The 21,465-nt window shown below is 49.0% G+C and overlaps 9 protein-coding genes across 9 annotated transcripts; 3 read left to right on the top strand and 6 right to left on the bottom strand.

Moving 5' to 3' along the window:
* Positions 1 to 1,621: 1,621 nt before the first annotated feature.
* MGYG_01834 (hypothetical protein) lies at positions 1,622 to 2,205 on the bottom strand (the record flags this gene model as incomplete). Its single annotated transcript, XM_003177723.1, has 3 exons — positions 1,622 to 1,962; positions 2,009 to 2,052; positions 2,135 to 2,205. 3 exons carry the CDS (start codon positions 2,203 to 2,205, stop codon positions 1,622 to 1,624), a joined length of 456 nt encoding a protein of 151 aa, XP_003177771.1.
* Positions 2,206 to 3,238: 1,033 nt separating this feature from the next.
* Positions 3,239 to 4,556, bottom strand: MGYG_01833 (DUF974 domain-containing protein; the record flags this gene model as incomplete). The annotated part of the gene is made up of 4 exons (XM_003177722.1): positions 3,239 to 3,535; positions 3,630 to 4,166; positions 4,246 to 4,388; positions 4,490 to 4,556. The coding sequence occupies 4 exons, from the start codon at positions 4,554 to 4,556 to the stop codon at positions 3,239 to 3,241; spliced, it is 1,044 nt and encodes a 347-aa protein (XP_003177770.1).
* Positions 4,557 to 5,297: 741 nt separating this feature from the next.
* MGYG_01832 (Znf1p) lies at positions 5,298 to 6,679 on the top strand (the record flags this gene model as incomplete). Its single annotated transcript, XM_003177721.1, has 6 exons — positions 5,298 to 5,554; positions 5,629 to 5,788; positions 5,874 to 5,936; positions 6,003 to 6,271; positions 6,309 to 6,393; positions 6,524 to 6,679. 6 exons carry the CDS (start codon positions 5,298 to 5,300, stop codon positions 6,677 to 6,679), a joined length of 990 nt encoding a protein of 329 aa, XP_003177769.1.
* A 125-nt stretch (positions 6,680 to 6,804) lies between these two features.
* MGYG_01831 (hypothetical protein) lies at positions 6,805 to 8,352 on the bottom strand (the record flags this gene model as incomplete). Its single annotated transcript, XM_003177720.1, has 1 exon — positions 6,805 to 8,352. The coding sequence occupies one exon, from the start codon at positions 8,350 to 8,352 to the stop codon at positions 6,805 to 6,807; it is 1,548 nt and encodes a 515-aa protein (XP_003177768.1).
* A 437-nt stretch (positions 8,353 to 8,789) lies between these two features.
* On the bottom strand, positions 8,790 to 10,988 carry MGYG_01830 (hypothetical protein; the record flags this gene model as incomplete). The annotated part of the gene is made up of 1 exon (XM_003177719.1): positions 8,790 to 10,988. One exon carries the CDS (start codon positions 10,986 to 10,988, stop codon positions 8,790 to 8,792), a length of 2,199 nt encoding a protein of 732 aa, XP_003177767.1.
* A 2,242-nt stretch (positions 10,989 to 13,230) lies between these two features.
* Positions 13,231 to 14,215, top strand: MGYG_01829 (regulatory protein Cys-3; the record flags this gene model as incomplete). Its single annotated transcript, XM_003177718.1, has 2 exons — positions 13,231 to 13,510; positions 13,587 to 14,215. 2 exons carry the CDS (start codon positions 13,231 to 13,233, stop codon positions 14,213 to 14,215), a joined length of 909 nt encoding a protein of 302 aa, XP_003177766.1.
* Positions 14,216 to 14,937: 722 nt separating this feature from the next.
* Positions 14,938 to 17,945, bottom strand: MGYG_01828 (pH-response regulator protein palA/RIM20; the record flags this gene model as incomplete). Its single annotated transcript, XM_003177717.1, has 7 exons — positions 14,938 to 15,322; positions 15,410 to 15,812; positions 15,876 to 16,450; positions 16,511 to 17,402; positions 17,465 to 17,519; positions 17,584 to 17,821; positions 17,938 to 17,945. 7 exons carry the CDS (start codon positions 17,943 to 17,945, stop codon positions 14,938 to 14,940), a joined length of 2,556 nt encoding a protein of 851 aa, XP_003177765.1.
* Positions 17,946 to 18,805: 860 nt separating this feature from the next.
* MGYG_01827 (hypothetical protein) lies at positions 18,806 to 20,284 on the bottom strand (the record flags this gene model as incomplete). Its single annotated transcript, XM_003177716.1, has 6 exons — positions 18,806 to 19,003; positions 19,080 to 19,420; positions 19,477 to 19,695; positions 19,760 to 19,833; positions 19,902 to 19,936; positions 20,051 to 20,284. 6 exons carry the CDS (start codon positions 20,282 to 20,284, stop codon positions 18,806 to 18,808), a joined length of 1,101 nt encoding a protein of 366 aa, XP_003177764.1.
* Positions 20,285 to 21,014: 730 nt separating this feature from the next.
* On the top strand, positions 21,015 to 21,332 carry MGYG_08950 (hypothetical protein; the record flags this gene model as incomplete). Its single annotated transcript, XM_003177715.1, has 2 exons — positions 21,015 to 21,020; positions 21,069 to 21,332. 2 exons carry the CDS (start codon positions 21,015 to 21,017, stop codon positions 21,330 to 21,332), a joined length of 270 nt encoding a protein of 89 aa, XP_003177763.1.
* Between the last annotated feature and the right edge of the window lie 133 nt (positions 21,333 to 21,465).

Genomic DNA, 21,465 nt, shown 5'->3' with positions numbered 1-21,465 from the left:
ACAAAGCAGCAGAAGACGAAGCAGGAGACGAAGAAGAATAATAAAACGTAGGACGTGACAGTCCGCCAGGTGAAGCTGATCGTGTGTGTCCCGTTCGACCGGCGAAGCCTTCTCTGGCAGCGAGAAGGAGAAGAAAAGGACGAAGCAGACGAAGCGGAGGAGGAAGAAGTCGCCCTGACTAGCGAGCTCGCCGGTAAGTTAAAAAAAAAGAGCGTTCGAGTCTACTTGAAACCCGGCATCCAGCATGCATCAGCTTAGCCGTTTGACAGGAAGACGAAGCAGCGGAAGAAGCTGAAGACGAAGACGAAGAAGATGACGATGACGGCGTTGCTGCTGCTGGTAGATCTCGGGCAAATCGACAGTCACCCCAAGCAACGAGCGAGATTTGATAGAACGGCGGATTATGGACAGGGAGATCTTCCCCTAAGATACAGGCGTGCTAAAAAACTAATAGTGTCTGCTATATATAAATATACATGCATGCAAGTACCTCCTCCCTATCTTATACAGCAAATCTATCTACGGGGCTGGGCTGAGGCGTGAAAGAGTCGAGGGACCTGCCAGGAATTCACAGGCCACCCGTTTTGAACGCGCTGAAATCTCCATCGACCGAGGGTGTGGAGAGAGGGCCGCAATGATGCGCATAAGCTACTCCGTACATGCTAGGGTTATACCCTCTGCTGGGTGCTGGTGATGCTGGTGCTGGTGCTGGTGACGGGTGTATCAAAATAGGACGGGACCAAAGTCGATATCTACCCACAGTCGGCGTCATAACTCACTCTATTATTGCTCTGGTGACCCATGGCCTGTCGTCTCCAAGCCGCATGTTCCCGTTTGTTTTATCTATCGGCCTCCCATCGACCCAACGACAGACTCAAAACAACGGAATGTACGTTTGTTGTTTGTCTGGGAAAGCCCCTTGTTTGTAATTGAGATTGCGCAACCTGGACTCTCAGCTCATCGCCTTTCGAGACAGCCGGGGCCGTATCTCGTTGGTTGCCTCGAGAGACATGAGGAACCGAAAAGCTGAGGGGATGACGGTGTGAAGGTGAAGAGAAGAAGAACGCAACTGCATCCACCCTTCAAGTGGAGAGCGTTCAGGGGATATACGGTCGATCTCCAGGGATCGAGGTTTACAACTGGCTGCCAGCACAGAATACGACGCCTTCCCCAGGCCGGCAAGGCACTGATTGGCCTTGGGGTTCCACGAACCGCTCCAGCAGGCAAGCCCCAGTTTACTGTCCATCGCGAAAGGGGAGCGGAAAATAGGCCTTTTTTGTTTCCCTTGGGTTAAGAAGATCAAGAGCCACCAGCCAAAGGAGAAGGCCTCGGTGGCGTCTCAAGGGGAGGGACGACATACGTGTAAAGAGCACATCGGAGCCCATCTTCACCTCCATAAAATCCGTCTATCAATGCCGGCTCTTGCGTTCTCTCCCACTCGGAAATCCCCCTTCCCAATCCACATGGTCCGTTCTTCGGCCTGCAGCCGGACGACACCCCCTTTTTCGGGTCTTTTTTTCTTTTCTTTTCCTTTCTTCTCTTTTACCTTTTATCGCCCTTCCACCTTCAAGTACGGATGAGTACTTACATACGACGGCCTGCAGAGAAAGATCTTGCGGGATCAACGGGTTCGGTTCCAGTTTGTTACTCGAGTCCGGCTTGGTTGTGAATATAGGGCTTTCTTTACCTGCTGCGTCGGACAGATAAGACAGTGTACCAGGGGCCCTGGGTGCTGGACCAGACCACACGCGACGGCCTGGAACATCTGCAGCATTCCAAACGGTCCCTCGTTTGCTTGATTCTCGACTCTCTTCGGCCCTTTTAAGACTCTCGCCACTTCATTGAGTGTGGCCAATTTGCTGCACCCCGAAAAAAGCTCAACACGCGGACTCGTTATTCTCCCATCAACAGCCCCAAGCCCAGCTTCCAGCAGCCATAAAGACCGAATAAGCGCCGTAATGTCTACGCAGGAGAGGAGAGACGTGAACTTCTCACCTGCTTTTCTTACCCCCTGTCTGCGCCACCATATGCATGCTGTGTTCCTGCATATCCCTTCAAGCAGGGCACATGTAAATACGTTAGACGGGCGTTGAATGTCTTACATTTTCTTCGCTGCAGCTTCGAATCTAGTTACAGGGCTGTTCCTTGCGGTCTGAAGTATGCGAAGCATATCTTCACCATCCGAGCTTGAGATCCGGCATTCATCCTTACGCTATATTCCCTAGTGTGAAATGGATAAACATCGAAACAAGTGCTCAGCCCTGTCCTTCCGATTTAACTCCTTCCCACTCATCGAGCTTAGCTTGAAAGAGGGTCAACCAGAGGGCTAGATGCAGCTATAGTTACGGAGTACATAAAACAGGAGAAGCTATCTAGCTTGAAACTCCGACTATGGCTCGCTCACGAAAAAGGGGTGGGGGCGGCCAAAAGGGGATATTTTTTCACACCCTGAGATTGATTAACCGCCCAACCCCCGTCAATTCTTCTGAGATTCAGCCTTCCAGAAGATCGGGAACAGGATTACCTGCTCAATCGCGATATTCCTTGCAAAACTAATTCCTTCCTTACGTGATTTGTTTGCAGGGTCTCATCTATACTCCATACAACTAAATCATCGACTCGGGTGCGGGTGGCTTGCTAAAGTCGATCATCCAAAAGATCCATGTCTCGCATCTCTCGATAACTAAAGTCGTCATCTTCTCCGGCAAGCTAAGATCTAGCTAAAGTAGCTGCTTTCTCCGTATCGGCGTTGTGTTAGATACGGGTCCCTCTCCGCAAAAGGTCCTCTCCATTTCCAGACTCGCACGGTCAATGTCCTTTACGGGGTAAGTTAGAAGCGAGTTTCAACTCGTTGAAATTAACCATCTCATCAATTCGTTACTTAGTGATTCGTAAGCTAGGGGAGAAGACACAGACACCTCTCTCCAGCTGAGCCACCTACCCTCGAGCCTGCGAGGATACAACGATCAACACCCGTTTCCTAGCGCACTTAGCTCGTTTCCCCTGGTCGAGATGTGCTGGAATGCTGGGAACCAAACATCCCTTCTCTTCCATCGATAAGCGCTCAGGCACGAACCCCCCGATGCACGGTTGTTAGGTTCATCCGGCCCCCAAAAAAATTATCGAAGAGGGTAATCAGCCCGAAGCAGGCATCCATCCTCGTAGCAGGCCAACACATATTGACCAGGAGCCAGTTATTATTGCCAGGGAACAGAAGGGAAGTGCGGGAGCCTGTTACTTATGGCCTTCGTTTTGTCATTAAATTTCCTGTCGTCAAGTACCCTTTCTCCCCCATCGCGCCCTGCCACTGTATAGACAGCTGACCAAGGGCTGTACGACCATCTCTACTGATGTCTTTTTGCGTCACTTCGAGACCTTCCTGTTGTCCTTCTTCCTGCTCAACCAGGAATGCAAGCTGTATTACATCTCTTGGTGCCAGCGTTGGAGACGCTTTCTTTTGCTCTCCATCCTGCTCATAGACATCCCAATTCAAAGATGTCGATTTAAATGGAGGCTTGGAATTAAGAGTTGGGACCTGCCCACTGGTTAACCCATTGCCTGATTCATTTCCGTAAAACAAAAACGATTGGGGAGGGGAACATGCACGTTCGGGCGACCGAAGCACTTACCCCTAGAACAATTATCTCATCTCCAACATTTTCAAGTTGTGCTTCCAACGCAAAACGAAGTAGTCGCGTCTTCCCATATGGCCCAAGTGAACGGTTCTCTATTTCACGCGGAGGCAGTTCCGTAGCCTTGGTCCGTACACTCAGGCACGGCTGGGCAACGAACTGATAGAGCTTCCTGAACGTTCGCACCCTTCCCCCGGAAGCCTGAAATCCGTTTGGTGCATCTTTGTTGGGGGCCATCGTTGTCTCGGTGTAGTTGACGCTCACTGCCAACACATGGTTGCCTTCCTCCTTAAGGTCAAAGCGGATTATCTTCTGCACTGACGCGGCCGCGGATGTACCTGCTGACTTGCCAGGCTCTTCATCTTCTGGGAGTAGGTCGAGCGGGATCGTCTGTGAGGGCGTTTGCATATCCGCCTGCATTCTGATGGAGGTCACAACCCGGGAGTTTCCGCTGAGTGCTTCATTGTTGGCGGATAGTGAACATGCAAATGTCTCACCAACATATGCAGACCCAAATGCTGGTGGTAGGGTGAGCTATTTACAACGAGTATCCGGAATTAGTTCATGACATTGGCCAGCAACGAAAGAAACCTTGTCTAGAGAAGGCACCTACATTCGGACTGAGTATGAACTGCGGATCTGAGGTACCTGAAGGGTAACTGAGAGACGCTAGTTTCGAGACACGTGCATCGGAGTCTGGGAGAGGATGTTGTAGCGAGAGAGAGGGTCGCGAAAGACTGTGGCCCGACGTGTCAGCTGCTGAGCCTTGCCAGTCGGTGGCTCGCACTCACCGTAAAACTAGAGCACTCGTCAACTCAGGTAGTCCCATCAACAGGTGAGAACGGACAGTTAGTTACCTTTCAGCGAGATGGAATGAGGCTCCTTATGCGCATCAGCGCCGGAGACGGCTCGTGGCCGCGACATAAGTGGCGGCTACAACTCGGTCACCAACTTGAAGCTCTCAAGGTGTTGTCTTTGGCGTCTTAATTGTCTTCAAGATGGGTGGCTGATAAGATAAGATCCTATTCCGGGTTTGGTCTAGCGCGCGGAGGCTCCGATTAAGCTCGAATAACACAAGAAAATAAAAGATAAAAAGAACATCCGAGGATTTGCTGCTGATGGTTTCGAAGTCCGTAGTAGAGTTCGTAATGCTCGTCAAGAGCGTAGCCACCAAGCTATACGAAGTACTGATGGAGCAGCCCGAGAGGGATAACTAAGGTTTTAGTTGGGGCTACCAGTTTGTTCTAATGTCTGGGTAGTCTTTCTTCGCGTTGTAGCTACCTAGGTAAGGGTTTTTTGCTCGCCCCATCCATCGTTATTGATTATACGTTTTCTGGGTGTAAGTTCGAGTACACCAGACGGACGGGAAGGCTGTCTGAGGAGGCTGTCAGAATATCAATTGACATCTCTAGTAACTAATATCAAGATGCCTAGACCGGGTCAACTATAATCCAACATACTATTGCTGCTAGACGCTATCGGCGTTAAGTAGTTATCAATCTCCTTTAAGGAAGTTTCTTTATAAGCAGTCTACCTATATCAAGCCCCTTCTCTGAAACTGAAGGAGGACAGAGGACACCGACTTCGGTAATTCGTGCCTTTCTCAGAAGCTAAGAAGAGCTACCATTCATTATCGTTAGATGCCACCACGTTTTAGCCAGAGTCATGAAAAGGAAGAGACAATCAGACGTAGCCAGTGAAGAGCCTCGTCCTACTCGACGGGCTCGAAAAGCTCAGACTCCACCAAAAAATGCAGACGTTATCGACCTCACTGGCGAATCAGAAACTGAAACTACACTAAAGTCGCCAAAGAAACAGACGAAGTCGCCGCGTAAAAAGGACGTGGAGCGCAGACTTCGCGGGTTTAGGTCCAAACCTCCGCAGACCTACTTGGTCAAGCTGGACAGAGCAAGAACGCAAAGGTACTTTGTCACAGCGTCGATGTTTAGACAAAAGCTCCCTACAATTACTAGCAGCATGCTAATGCGTCGAATAGGCTATTTGTCCTTCAACGAACAAGAGGAGGAACTGAAGAAGTCCCAGAGGAATACATTGACATTGCCGGCTCAACTGGAAATGTATACCAAGTTATCATCGGGAAGGAGCCGTCATGCACCTGTCCCGATGCAAGAAAAGGAAATCAATGCAAGCACGTAGTATATGTATGGCCTCCCACACGCAAGAAGAGGCATCACGTCCTTGAACCTCTCTCCTAAGTAAATATCCTAAATGTCGTCTCAGGTCCTATATCATGTCCTCCGAGCACATGAACATCTCCGCTACCAGCTCGCGTTTCTATCATGGGTATGAAAACCCCTTACACTGAAAATGATACCAAAACAAAGATTTATTTGAATGAATTTCCATCAGGAGTTGCGCCAAATTTTCGAGAATGCGCCGCAAAATCCTACGGAGGCCGCTACTACAGGCAACACTAAGGGGGTCCGCAAAGAAATTGACGGGGACTGTCCGATTTGCTTCATGCCGCTTGAAGCTGAAAATGAATCGATAGTGTGGTGCAAGGCAGCTTGTGGGAATAATATCCACCAGACTTGTTTTCAGCAATGGGTTTCCAGTCAAAGTGGGAAGCAAATTCGATGCGTTTACTGGTATATTGCTATTATATCCCCTGGTTCCTGGTATTTATTTTTATATTCTAACGACTTTCTGTTATAGTCGAACACCATGGGAGGCAAGTGACGTTCCACCCTTACAGAACTTGCTAGAGACGGGCCGGGTCAATAGCGAAGGGTACCTGAATGTTGGTGCGAGCCTAGGGTTGAGCTGTCTACGGGGTATGAATACATCTTTGTATACAATTTCCTTCCCAGATAGTGCGCTTATGTGTGAAGCTTCGTATATTCTTCGGATACTGACTAGTTTAATCGCAGATTGTTCTACATATCATCAGCCCTTGGGCTACCGACGGCGGTATCGCTAGCTCTAGTATGACACCATTCCCTCATTTTACTTTTGTTCTTTTATATCGACCAGATGGTTCACCCATAAGGTATAATCCACGCCTCCTATTCGTTCCTTGGACTTAATTAATTTAATCAAAGTCTGATTTCTCATTTGTACTGTAATGGTTTGGGGCATGAATATATACAACTAAGTAAATAAGCAACGGCACTTGGTGACGTCCTTATCATTGCTGTTCCAGCCAGGAAAACTATGGTGTCACTATTACACCCCCTTTAATTATGGCGGTACTGACGCCCTCTTCACCTGTCATCCATGATGGCATACGAGTGGGGTCAATCACACCTAGTTCCGCCAGTTGTCGTAGGCCTGCTATAACATCTGAACCCGAAAATGTGAGTGAGACCACAGTTTGAGAAGGTGATGGGTCTGGCTCTAGTGTTGGAAGATCTTGAAGATGTACTTGGAGGCGATCCAACGCTGGATTTGGAGTTATTTGCGGTATGGGTTGGTTAGCGGTGGTTGATAGGGTGTGTTGGTCGGGAATTGGCTGGGGTGCTGGGTCGAAGGATGACAAGGTACGGTTCGGGTCTCCAGACGTTCCAAATCGGGATATTACATCTTGTTTTCGTTTCTTAAGTGATTGGGAATCGGCTCTTAGTTCGTTAACTGGCCGCTTCTGTCTCTTCGTATAAGGAAGATGTAGATTTTCCTTGTCGCCTGATGGTGTATTATTATTATTGATGGTGGTGTTTGTGACTCGAGTATTCTCATCCATAAAAGGCACAGTGTAACTTATTCTGGGCTCTAGGGGTCCAGTCTCCGCAACTGCATCTGCAAACACGGTAAAGGCACCGTTTGCAGAGTTTGTTCTCCAGGGCCCGCGTAGAGTAAGCAAGGTATGTAGGCTCTTTGCTGCCAGAGATGTGGAGGTGAGTGAGTACCGTTGTTGCGGGCGTGATAGGGCCTTCGGAACTGCATCATTGACTATGCGCCGTAATGTCCGGACATCGGTAGAATACGTATTATTCCCATCCCTTTTTGAGCTTGGAGCTGAGACAAGTGAGGAGTATATAAAAGGTGTGCTGTCTGGGAAGGCAAGATATATTAACCTTGAGCTGTCAATAAATGTATGAGAGGATTGGCGTGGGAATTGGTAGGGGGAATCGATGGCTAGTATTCGAACGAGCGTTAACGGAAGCGAGTGGAACCGGTGGATGTGGTAATGCGCTTTGACAAGCGGTGATATTTCACGCTGCATAGCTTTGATAAAACTGGAAGCTTGAAAGTGTGGAAGAGCAGTCGCATAATCTTCGTTACTCTTGGAATCGCAAGGTAATGTTGCTGTTGCTGCTGCGCTGCTTGCATTTATTCGGAACGCTGTCCAACGATGACTGGATGGATGCTCTTCGATATATCGCACGTCTGCCATAGCAAGCTGCCGAAGCGACAAACCATGGCGCCAATCTCCTTCTAGAATCCGATCAATTACTTCTCTCTTCCCACCCTTTTGGCCTTGGAAATCAGTGTATATTATCTTTAGATCCTCCACGCTCTCAGCTGGTGTATAGGGGCTTGTATCATCATCCTGTGACTGTGACTGTGATTCATCGGAAAGTAAATAGGGTCTGCAGCTGGCCAAATTTTTCTTGTCTATCCATTGGAGAGCGAGGGATATGAGAGAGGGCCGTGATAGTTTGCTTAACGCTTTTATCAGCCGGGGCGTGGAAGAGGGTATGCGGAGGGTATCTGGTAGACTTGCGGCCGTGGGTGCGAGGATGGAAGATTGTCGAGCCATAGCTTGCATATATTTTTTTGAGCTAGAGGTAGCAGTGCATGTCTAACCTATTATAATTTCGTTCGAGCGCGCGGGTTTCGGGGAAGGCCGACTGGTAATTGTGCTGTCCCAAAGCTGCGATGGAAGCTCTCGAGCCCCGGCTTTTGTTTACTTTTCTTATCGACAAAAACCAAAACATACCTTGTGGTTGGTTACGTAAGCGAGTTTTGGGAGAATATCTGCATCAGGTGACTTATCGGCCATGATTAGGCTAAAAATTGCTTGTTTACACGATGAAAACGCTTACTCAGCAATTATATTTCATTAATATCTAAAATTACCTCTATATCCTCACGCCATTGGATTAATAAATTACCAGCAGTATTACCATGTTTTATATATATACTTACGGAGTAAATCTGGTTGTCACCAAATATGCGGCAAGCAAGAGGTGGCATCTAACATATGATTCTGGCCAGCTTTCCTATCTTTTTCTGCTCCTTGTCCTCTAGTCCACTGGCAGCCGCCGAACGCTTCGCGGATTTTCTATTTCTTATAGGGGCGATAAGCCTAGAACGGTGGAAGTCAATAATCAAAGCTCGTTTCAACTCAGCATTCCATAGTAAATTATTGGGCCGTAAATCCTGATGATGTACCCCAATTGCGCGGATCTGCTTCTTCGACCGCTCAATCTCATCATGCAACTCTCGGGTCTGCTTCATTCTACTGGTGTCCTCTCCACCCCAGCCCATGAGCAGCATATGCTGGATGCATCCCGCGCCATGAAGGTGGTATATCATCTTCATGTCAATGCACCCGAGGAACACAGGAACCGCCGAGCCTTGAACCTTCTGGAGGACGCGGTAGACCTCTGCCTCACGTCGTACCTCACCCCAGCGTCGGCGTGTTGTACCCTTCCCGACTATTGTGTAGCCATACTGGCGACAGGTGATTTTGAAGGGAGCCCCATACGAGCCACAAATACCAAACGGCGTGCAGTCCCGGTCCAGGTCCTCATCCAGCTGTTGCTTGATCAAGACTACTAGCCGTGCTGCATTGATAGGATGCTTGTCGCCGCCATCCGTTGATCTGTGCTTCTCCACATTTGGGCATCCACTATCTAGGGCATCTCCCCGTTGAAGGCCAAGTAGGCATTTTTGCGTACAAAACACCGCAGTGTGCTTGTAGCCTCCCTGGTCCCCTATGCCGTCCCTCTGACCCTCCCTCTGACGCGACCGTCGTCGGCCAGGTGGCGACGCCGTTAGCTCGCTTAAGTTTCGCTTCCGTCCGGGAGCCGCCTGCTGAGAGTCGGAGTCAGAGTCCGCAGTCTCTGAAGGATGTGCAGTTGTGCTTTGAGGCGCGCACCCAGCTCGGGATCGAGTGATGGGCCGGTGGTTATCTGCGGTTGGGGAGCTCAGAGGAGAAGAGGACGGCACATGCTCCGAGCCAGGAGGGGTTTGTCGGAGCTCCTCTTCTGGTATACGCGCTCTCTCGTACTCAGGACTTGTTTCCCACTCATGTAACTGCTGCCTCGCAAGGTTTCGCCAGTTCTGATCCCGCGGCTGCGAGCTGCAGCTCATTAAGCAGAGGCAGAGCACCCGAGCGATAGCAGTCTTTGATAAGATCTGTGTATCGCCCTGATTAACCTCCGTATTGGGGTTGCAGAGATGGTAGTAGAGCGTGTTTGGATCACCACGCCGGACATGAAGCATAACATAAACCAATCCATTTGTGACATATGAAAATTCAAGCCCTTCGTTAATCATCACATGAAATTCCTGGACCAGAGTAGATGCTGTTATCTGTTCCGCATTGTATCTTAACTTATCATCCCCTTTTAATTCAGACGTGTCCCGCTGGACCACCTCCTTCCAGAGATTCATCTCCCTAAGACCGGCATGGAGATATTCTATCGGCAGCTTATGAGGCGGTTTGTACTCGACAGTAGTGAGCAGTTTGTGGACGCCATCATCTACTCGATGGATACAGAACTGATCTGGTATAGCGTGTCGCGCATTTGGTTGGTTTGGCAGGCCCGCATTGTCCTCATCCTCGTCCTCGTCCCCTTCATCGATAATATTCGCGTGATTTTCAAATGTGACTCCCTCTCCAAGAGCAAAGTCATTTCGAGCATCCAGGCTCTTGCATAGCTCTGCAATCACATCCTGAACGTGCTGTTCTACCGCGAGCCGCTCATAAAATTCCACATCTTTCTCACTGCTTAATGGCCGGTAACATCTCCGCGCAATATCTTCGAGTGCAATAATAGGAGGAAATAGCCTATCCGTTGGCTCGAAATAGCCGCACACACGGGTATAGAATTCTTCCTGAATTCCTGAATAGGCTAGCCAGGGGCGAAGGTAGGTTGGGCATAACTTGCCAGTTGGTTTTCCGATAGATCCTTTCGTGGAGAGAGCGCTCTCTTGAACCTTTGTGGGTAGAGAGAGCAGGTAATGACAGGCCTGGATGAACTCCTCGAACGATATACGCTGGTTGCGCTCTTCCGCCTGCAGTCGCTGCTCTCTTTCCTGTGCTGCTCTTTCATCTGCCTGTCGCTGCTGTTCTTCCGCCCTTGATGCTCGCTCCTCAGCCTGCAATCGCTGCTCTTTTTCCCGTTTATAGAGAGCCTCAAAATCTGGCGCATTATCGGAAGCCATGGGTCTCGCACACCGATGGACTTCTACTTACGCTCTCCGGCACTAGAGCAATGAGGGGTGCTGACTCGACAATGATGCTAATGTCTCAGAGACGGGAACACCTATCTCAGACCTGGAGGGCGATGTCTTACTTCGCCGGCGCGTCCCAAATCTCAAGTCTCCCTGAACCCTGGATAATTGTTAGTCCGATGTCCCCAGACTACCTATCCAGGTAGGTACATAGCTATAGTAGGAATACTCCGTAGCCCAGCCCAGATAATCAAGACAGGAGGTGTTAGAACACGGAGAGCGCTAACATAGAATAATCTAATACGTCGAGTTGGCAACTGCCAAGGCTTCGGCCATGAGGCTCCAACGGCCCGCCGCCTGCGCCCCGCCAAGGCAAAATCTCTAGTGTTGTATATAAATATAGCCTTGAACGGGAGAAGAGCCTTACTACTTAGCGCAACAAATCAAGGCATCGAATCCAAACAGTTTACTATCACGCGAGGGAGGCAACACCGCAAATGCGGCATTAAATTTTTCTCTCTCCCCTAGACTAGTAGTTATGGAGTGCGGAGTACAACAGCTTCAATGCTGCACCTTGAATCACTGGAGAATTGACAATAAACACAACGAGGATTTGCTTAATCAACGGGTTTGTATTTCTATCTATCTGATATTCAGGTACTTCCATATACCATATACCTCAACGAACCCCCAAAACATCCTCCCAAGTACTCCGTACTGATTCGAGTGTCGTCATGAGGCGACTATGATGTCATCGGTCGACCTATACGGTTTTCCTTTATCAGCGCTGGCGCTGAGTAAGGTGCGGAGTGGAAAACGAGAAAAAACCCGACCCGGAAAAGGTGCACGTTTTGCTATTCAGGTGTTCTATTCAAGTTTCATCGACCAAAGGTCTCATCTTGTAGCTTCTCATCATCATAGACAAAACGTGTTCTTGACGAGGTCCTTACCTGGTAAGCCCGCTTTTCCTCCCCTCTCTCACTAGCACAGGCCGGCACAGGCCCGTTCTGACGATGAGCTTCATCCTAGGCGGCTGTCAGTTGTGGGGACACGAGTTGAGGACCAGTGGGCTGAGGAAATACGACCAGTGATGATATCAAAGAAGCCACTATAACGGCCGATGCCTCTGCTTTCGGGTACATGGTGTTTGCAAGTTTGTGGCTAGTTCTGAGGTCGCCTATATCCAGTGCAGATAAAAGTTGGAGAGGAGGAAGAAGCAGAAGAAGAAGAAGAAGAAGAAGAGAGAAAACCGGCATCTTTATACCCTTCTATGCTGTTGTTTTGATGCCTCTGCGGAAGGTGCAAGCAAAACATAGAATTTCTACGGTAAGTACGTCCTATGGCAATCTAAGATGGCAGGCTGCACTGCTGGACATTACACAGTCAACAGGGAAGGAGTTGATGGAAGGAGAAGACTGATACTGTTGACCTTTTCGCCTTTGGTCTTAAAAAGGGCTCTCGAAGGAGCCTGGTGGATCTACGGTGGTTATACCTGACTCTTGCATGTGCTGTCATATGGCCTGCTGTCTTTATGCGGAGTACCTATATACGCTGCCTCTACGTAGAATGTAGCTATCTCACCAACATCACCCTCTTCTACTCTACATGTCTGTCTCTCTACATCTTTCAACGTCTACCAAACCTCCATCTATCTCACTCCACGCCTTGCTTACTAAGTCGCTTACTTATCAAAGACCCACCTGGTCGTCCGAACGGAGGAACCCGGACAAAGCGGGAGAACGCGGGCAAAAAGAAGCCGAGGATGCTTATGTAAGTAAATCGCGCGTCGAGAAAGCCGACAAAAGCGGATTTGTCATCTTCTTCGTCTTCTTCGTCTTCGTCCCGCTTTTTCGCTTTTTCGCTTTTCTCGCTTTCTCGGACCAAGAACGACAAACGCTCAGCCAACTTCTGGCATTTGCCGCAGCGTCTTTTTCTTTTCCTTTCTTTTTTCTTTTCTAGCCCTCCGCACAGAGAGACAGCGACACACCTGTCGAAGGACGACCGTCTATCTATATCTTATAATCAACAGCGAGCAGCTAGCAGCGAGCAGCGTGCGTCGATATCTCAGACGTCGGACCCCGACCTGCTGCTGGCACGGGGCTGCGACCCGCCGACGCTGACCGGACAAGCACCCGGAAGCGCTTGACTCAGAACACCACCACCACCACCACTTCTGGAACAAACTCCTCGACCGAGCGAGAGTGTCGAGAGTGTTAAGCAGGACAGCAACGCCATGGCCGACTTCAACGGGCGTCGTGCGCCCAACTTCTCGCAGTATCTCAACGACCTGAACACCCTACCCTCGCCCTTCGAGCAGACAGCACAGCCAGACGACCTGCAATTCGATGTCGATGCCGACCTCGCCCTGTTCACGAACGCAGAGTTCCTCGACTTTGACCCGGCTGGAAATGTCGGCGGTGTAGACGAACAGCAGCAGCCTGTCTCTTCGTCTTCAGGAACCGTGAGCCCGACGAACGGACGGCAGGATATGAACTACGTGGGGATACTGAATGGTGAGCGTTTTTATGCAATAGATGTGCATGTGGTGTCTTCTGGTTTATGCTTACTCGATATGTATCCGTCAAACAGATTTCAACATTTCCAACTTCCCATATTTCCAACCACAACCGCAGACGGTCCCAGTCCAGTCGACTACCTATCCATCAGCTCAGCCTCTCCCCGCCAACACGCCTCTCCCTCAGAGTAGTCCCATCTATCAGCAGCAGCAGCAGCAACAACAACACCAGCAGCAGCAACAGCAGCAACACCAACGTCTCCAGTCGCAACCACAGCTACAGGCGCCACCACCACAGCCAGCAGTAACTCAATCACAGCCTGCCACTGTTCCATCAAAAAGGAAGTCTGATGCCACCACTACCTCAGAGGCAGACCGTCTAGCCCAGGAAGAAGACAAGCGCCGGCGAAACACTGCTGCCAGCGCCCGCTTCCGCATTAAGAAAAAGGAACGTGAGAAGAACTTGGAAAAGACCGTAAAGGAAGTGACAAGCAAGAACACAGCCCTCGAATCACGCGTCAGCCAGCTCGAGATGGAGAACCGATGGCTCAGAAACCTCATCGTCGAAAAGAACGGATCTGCCATATCTGAGGGAGATTTATCCGGCATGTTCCATAAATACCAAGAGACCACCGGACAACATCAGAGTCAGAAGCAGGCCCCAACAACAAGTCCTGCTTCTGAGCTCAAGTCTTCTCCATGATTTTTGATGGTTGTTTCTATTTTCAGACCATTACAAGTTCCCTATAACCTTCTCACTTCTACCTTTCGAACATCTTACAGCCGTTTCCACCACCTCTTATTCCTATCTACTCTTTCCATTCCTCCCACTTATCTATTCATTCGCATCTGTAATTTCGATATTGGCTTTTCTTTTTTGTTATATCCTGTTGGCGGGCTCCATCCCCCTGCCTCATCGATTGATTGATCGATGGTTGAACCAAAGGCAACCTATAACCCGTTATGTGCACATTTCGGCACACAGCCCAGAAGGAGGTCTTTAAGAGACACAGAATAGGGAAGCAGCTGCCCCTTTACCTTCTCGGCCTGGACGTTGGTTGTTGGTATTCAAAAATAAGAGCAGGACTACGTATGGATGGACGGTGATGATAATGTTGATGATTTTCCTCGATGAAGCTGATGTGTGTTTCTTTCCTTGTGTGACGATGAATGGCCCAGACCCTCCATTTACGATGCTATTTAGCCCAGCAAGATTAAGCAGAAGGAGAAACAATTCCAGCTCGTGTTACTCTCATATCGTTCGCGCATGACCTGCCATACCGGCCTGTATACTCTAGCAACCCCTCTCAGGTAAGTAAACGCTTCGAAAATCGCTTGTAGTATGTATATTCAAAAATGCAGATATAATGCCTGTCCAGTATATACTAGGTACCCATCATTTACCAGGTACCAGCTTATACGTCACTACGAGAATCTCAGACCCCTTGTAGGATCCCAGTGTCCGGGCTTTGATACTCCTGCTGCTGTCCCCGTGCCAGCTGTATTACTTGAACTTGACCCCGAGGGCTCCACGACAGTCCTAGACTCCGGATACGGAGCAACATGTGCATTTGGTGCGGGCGCCGGAGCAAACTTGATTCCTACTTCGGGGGACCAAATCCCGCCGCCCACAGGCGGCATGGTTGCAGGTGGAGGCATGACGTTCGCCCTGGTCGGCTGAGGGGCCGTCAGTGGTTCTGCAGGGTTAATGAAGGACTGCTGATGCTGGTTCTGAGCAGGCATTTGCTGTGATGTAGGCGAGTGGGCTGCAATGTTCATAGCGGCCATAGCGGTGGTGTTGGCAATATCCCTACATAACAGATAAGTTAGGTAAAAGAAAAGAGGATAACCTTCATTATCTAGGGAGTGGAGTGTGTATCAGGGGCTGAAGACTTACGTTTCCATTCGACTCGCTTCTAGTCTTCGCTGGTTTACGAATTTCTTGCAGTCCTCTCTAAACCGGCCCACGATCCTTGCTAGATCATTGTAAAACTTTCTTCCGGTGTCGATGTTCGATATGATCTCCTTATACTTCAAGTATCCGATCTCTAGATCTTGTAGCGCCTTCTCTCGCTCTTTAGTTGAAGAGTCGCCTCTACGTGCAGCCGTGAATGCCTTGTTAGCTTCTCGAAGCTGATCTCCTAGTTCATCTTGCTTCCTCTGCTCTTCGGCAAGCATATTCCGATCACTATCATAGCGACGAAGGTGTTTCTCAAACAGTCCTTCGAACTGGCTGGGTTGGATCTTCTGCATGGGGAACTCGCGCTCTAAGCGTCCTGTTTCTTCAAGGAGTGCAGAATCTAGATGGGTCATTGTTTCTTAGCAAGGCATTGGTCGTATGAAGTGGATAGTGAGCTCCTTACTGATGTTGTCCGCCTGAGAGGTCTCTCGCAAGTCCTCAATCAAATGTTTACGTCGATTTTCAAGTCGCGTAACTTCGTTCAATGCACTTCGTAGTCTGCTTATTTCACGTCCCACCTGGGGTGACAGCACAGGTCTTCGACTGCTGGGTACAAATGCCTCCAAGTCTCTATTTGTCCCAGCCAGAACCTGCAGCACTCGGCCATGTTCGTTTAGTTTGCTCTGGATGAAATTATCGCTGGTATTGGCTGATGAGAGGTAACCCTCTATCTCAGCAGTCTGCGCATATAGATTTGGAGCTGCCTTCTCTGATGTCTCTCGAGTCCAACGATCAGTACCAAACTTGAGCCTAGCTCTTTGATCTTCTTCCTTTTCTGCGTTCAAAAGTTCCACTGCCTCAGTGAAAGTAGCCTTGTCGGTTGCTTTCAGTTTTGAGGTATCATCCAACGACGTTAAAATACGGTTTAGCCCATCTTGCTGCCGAATCTCCTCTGCATGAGAGACTAGGCTGGGTGGAAGACCCAAAGGCTTTTCGAGTGCCTGGAGGGACCCAGGGAGGTTCAACGATTGTAGCAGGCTATTTTGATAGTTAGTTTCAGCTTAGAAGGTCCAAAACACAATCATTAAAATATCTTACTCTCGGAGCTTCGTTGTCATGGATTCCAGCTCGCCAATGGTCTCATTGACTCGGCGGTCTCTACGATCAGCATAAATGCTAGCCGCAACGTGCACAGCGTAAGGTACCAGTTTCGCAAATAGGGCACGACCAAGAGGAGCATCCTCTCCGATCATGGACAACCCGTTTATCACTTCAGCAGGAGCTTTAGCGGCGACCATGTTAGCTCTATCCAGGAGCTTCAGCTCCGACTTGGGAGGAACATGGTTCAGGTATATCATGTCGTTGTCCTTTTCAGCTCGTTTCAAGTCTTCACTGATTCGGGATTTCAATCCGTTAAGGTCACTTAGAACCACCTTGTTGATCCACCTCTTTTCCTTCAGCGCCTCGTTAGTACACAACAGACTATCTCTCAATCGCGCAACTTCCTCGCCATACTTTTTCTTCTCTAAACAATCAAGTGATTGCCTGTATTGAGCAGCGGCGGCAAAATGGTGATGTTTGGCTGTCATATGATGTATCCAATCGGTACTTATGCTGTTGGATTTTACAGCATAACCCCCAGCATTGATATAGTAATCGGAGACTTTGGCGGCTAGCCGTGCAATTGAGGCATCTTTCAACCCATCCTTCACTGCCTTTTGCCAAAAACATTCCTGACTTTGAGCAAGAAGTAGCTCTTCTAAACTTCTCAGTGTCATTTCATCCATGTCTTCCGGAGGTGAGGTTCGTAGGTCTGGTAGTATATCTGTTCTTATATGTTCAATAACACCGGCAGCCTGACAGAAATATTTGCATGCCACCTTCAGGGTGTCCGAGTTGGCTGGAATCAATGAGACGGCAAGCTGTGAATAAAGCGCAGCAAGGTTGAAGAGTATATTGGCAAGCTCGAAGCGGAGGTTATTCTGGGATACTGTATCGGCCAGACAGTCAGTAACCGCTACGGCATATGGGGTCCAATTCCAAAAGACTAACCCGGTCGTCCTGTATTGAATCCAAAGGCCGGGTACCATGGAAATTCCACACCAACCTACGAAGCCCTCGCGGTCAGTATTGGATATAAAAACTTCATTAAGACGAGGTGAGTTTCTCACATCGATAGGGAACTTTCCGCCAATCCATTTCAGCTGCGCGGCATATACTACAAGCCTAGCTATCCCGCTTTCGTGAGGCTCCTGTAGGTTGATAGCATCTGAGCGCATCTGGTCTATGATTATGAAATCCTCCGCAAACATGTCCGGGTGCTGGTCATATTTTGTAGAAATGTATTGTTTCATGGCATCGGAGAGGGAAACATTGTGAGACCGTCTAAACGGTAGCTGCAGGATACCACTATATCAAAGATCAATCGTCATATTAGCCGGTGGTTGCTATGCGTAGACATAAGCTGGCGGTGGAGGGGCAGCCTTCCCCCGTCTACACCGACGAGAGAGAATTGAATGACTTACGATGCCATGGTACCGGATTATTCTGTTGTGGAGAGTGAGAGAAAATGTGTGCCCGTCTCCAGCAGCCCCCACTCAAGAGAAGAGAGCAGTGAGGCTGTAAAAAACTTGGGCTGTCTGTGGTGGTGGATGTGGTCGAAGGGGGTCGATATTTATTCGTTTCAACGAGGTCGACAAATGAGCGAACGTTCAAAGTAAAAACACGCGATCACTACAGCGACCTTTTTGCTCCCCACGACTTTCGCATACTTAGCACACGACAGCAATAGTAAGCTACGAGAGATATGTAGCCATTCCATTATCATAGGATTTATAGAGTAGTAGAAAGATAATTATCAGAGTATACTATTCAGCGGACTTCACACAGAATATTGGTGCGCAACGCCTTTTTTCATACTGATACGACACAGCAGGAGGAATACCTCCCTAGGTACTTACCACTAGATTGATACTAAGGCATCGGAGACAAGAAAACATGCTAAGGTCACTGCTATAAGGAAGAGAAAAAGCCTGACCAGAATCAGATGTTTGTATTTGCGGGTAAAAAAAGCCAATATGCATGCAGAATGTGTCTCGATAAAAGGGAAACGAATCCCACGAGCAATGTCAAACGAGGGAAAAAGAGGAGACCATGCTGATAAAACCAGTAACAAAGCCTCTGGCATCGCCATTATTTCTGAATAAATCAGATATGAGCAAAGATGGAAGTGTAGAAAGGTATGTAATCACCCTAGGTCAAAACGACCGAGCTGGGGATATGAAAGTAGAATGGCCGGAGTAAGAAAACACGGAAGACAGGGAAAATGTGAGAAGGCCAGAAAGTGAGTATTACCATCAAGGTAAAATAGAGTATTGGATGAAGTGAAATGGATCAAACTTCCAGCTTATCGATCTCTCTCTTGAAGTACTCGAACATGGTCAGAAGGAGCATGTTCTGCACAGCTGTGCGCAGGATGATAACGGATAGACCGGTGTAGACGGAATTCTTGGCCACGGCGGCTCCCACTTCTTTTGATTGACCGAGTATCATGCTCTGCCGGCGAGTTTTGCGGGTGTCGAGTGGGTACGTCTGAAGGAGAAACAGACATTAGCTCTATCACGGCTACCAGACAGTTAATATATGCATGTTTCTTTTTCACACTTACAAATAGCCATGGAAGGGTGCCGCAGAGCGCACCACCAACCAACTGCGGCCCGAATGGAGAATGGTTGTCACCCAGGTATTTTGACGTAAGCTGCTTTGATGTTTCATAAACGGCGAAGTAGAGTCCGGTGCCAACTGTGTCTCGAGCCACATGAAGACCCATTCCGGTGTAAAGGCCCCTGAAGCCATGACGAGAGATGATTTGCTTGATAGCCTGGGCTGTTGATAGGCGTGGAACGTTCTGAAGTGAGGTGTACTTGAGGCCCTTTCCCGTGGGTTCACGCTGGCTGCTAGCCATCAGAACAGATGTCTGAACCACATTTTTGGCGAGTTCAAATGGACCTGTTGTTTGTTAGTATTGTAGCTATAGCCGGTGTATATGCATGGGACACGCATACATGCAATAGGAGCAGCACAGAGACCAGCCAACATTCCAGAGGCCATGAAACAGGAGACGCCGGTAAAAGTAGGAAGGGAACCTGGAGTGTTGTATGTGGCTAATGGTGATGTTCCAGTGTGTCTTTCCACAAAGTCGGAGATGGCATGTTTGCTCTTCTGGTAGACGGTGAAATTGGTGACTCTGACTATGGTAAGACTTGCCAATGGTGGTAACGCGCCTGAACTCGAGTTAGACGATCCATTCTCGTGTTATTTATTATTGATAATAAAACAAGACCTTACCAGCCATGAAACCGCGTGGTCCTTCATGTTTGATCATGTAACGAAGGCAGTCGGTGGTCCCCTTGAAGTTGTATCTAGCACAACCACGCCAGTCAGCACATCACGGTGTCATATATAACATCTTCACCAGAGTAAAACTCACGACTGGAGTCGAGTCTTCACGTTCTCCAGTGGGGTCTAATATAAGCCGAAGTTAGCCAACGAGTCCATGTTTCAGCGTGTCTATCAGCAACGCGTAGCGAAGCAAAGCAAGAGGCAAAGTGGGATAGAAAAAAGTGAAAAAAGACTGACCACGGCCAGGCATGCGAGGATTGTCGAGGTCGCAGAGGCCGCCTGGATCCGGTAGTCCTTGAGGAAGCGGTTCCTGGCGGGCGTGTCGAAGGGGATGGCCCACGGCGGCATCTTCTTGGTAGCAGCAGGCTCTGGTGGTATCACGGTGGCTGCCGGAGGTTGTAAGGAGGATGCTGAGACCGGTGCTGAGAGGCCAGCAGTTACATGTCCAGCATCCTCCTGTGAGGACGACATAAGCGGCGGTGGGCTTTGCAGGACTCAGGCCGTCGCCCGCAGAGACCTATGGAACGCAAAGTGGTCTCTCAGCGTGTGAGTGAGCAGACCTCTCAGCGTCCCACAGGTGTCCATGGGTTCTTGCTGGACAGTTTGACCTAACCAGCTCTTTAGATCTTTTTAGATCTCTGGTTGGGTTTAATCCTTCGCCTTTTTGTTGTTGTTTTATTTCCTGATGTCTCTGGACCCGCTAGCGGAGAGAAGGCAGACAATGGGTTATTCTTTATTTCTTTGGAATATCCCAGTATATTAAGCCTGTTACTGGGCCACCACCACAGCGTGCGTATTAAGGATATAGATATCAGAACTCAGTGCAAGATGAGAAGAAGAAGAAGGCAGAGAAAAGAAGAAGGAAAGGTAAAAGGAAACAAGCAAAGGCCTGATTGGGTGTCCTGGTATAGAATATATATGCTGATGCTGATATGATGCAATGGCAGACTCTCAAGAGGAAGAAAAGCTGCGGTGGTATATATAAATGAATATAAAGTGAATATAGGAAAAAGGGTAGAAGTGAAGATAAGAAGAATATACTATGCAAGGGCAGGTGAATGATATATATAAGAGAGAAGAGAGGTTGATCCGACTGTCATGTAATCTGCAGCAGCTAATTGGAGCCAGCAGGGATCATTCCAGTTCAACAATATGACAGGAAGATATGAAATGGAGCAAGAGAGATCCAGAACCAGGAGCAATGGGAGTTCGTTGCGTATCCCTCAACGGTATCTCAAGGCGGCGGCGGTGGTAGTGGGGGAAACGGAAGTTGGCAGAGAGCCAGACGCCAGAGTCGACGTGCGAGGAGGCCGTGAGATATATCAAAAGCGATGGCCGGGAGCGGGAGAGGGAGCAGAGCCGTCGGACGGAGCAGCCTGGAGCCTCTGCAGGCAGACGCAAGGGTGAGGGCGAAGGGCGAAGAAGTAGGAAGGGCGAGAGGAGGACGGAGATGGAGGTTGTCGAGCAGCAGCGGCAGCAGCAGCGAGCTTCCGCTCAACCAGCCAACCAACTAACTTAACTACACCCAAGGGTCGACGGCCATGATCGAGCGCACTAACGATATTCCGTTAGTTGACAATCATCGGGGGTCAAGGTCAAGGTCAAGGTCGAGATAGAAGCGTGCGATGGAACGTCCTTGTGTAGTTAGTGAG

This window comes from Nannizzia gypsea, genomic scaffold, assembly GCF_000150975.2.
Source record: "Nannizzia gypsea CBS 118893 supercont1.1 genomic scaffold, whole genome shotgun sequence".
NCBI lineage: Eukaryota > Fungi > Ascomycota > Eurotiomycetes > Onygenales > Arthrodermataceae > Nannizzia > Nannizzia gypsea.
Note: the sequence above shows the minus strand (reverse complement) of the source record. Positions and strands in the feature narration are given on the sequence as shown.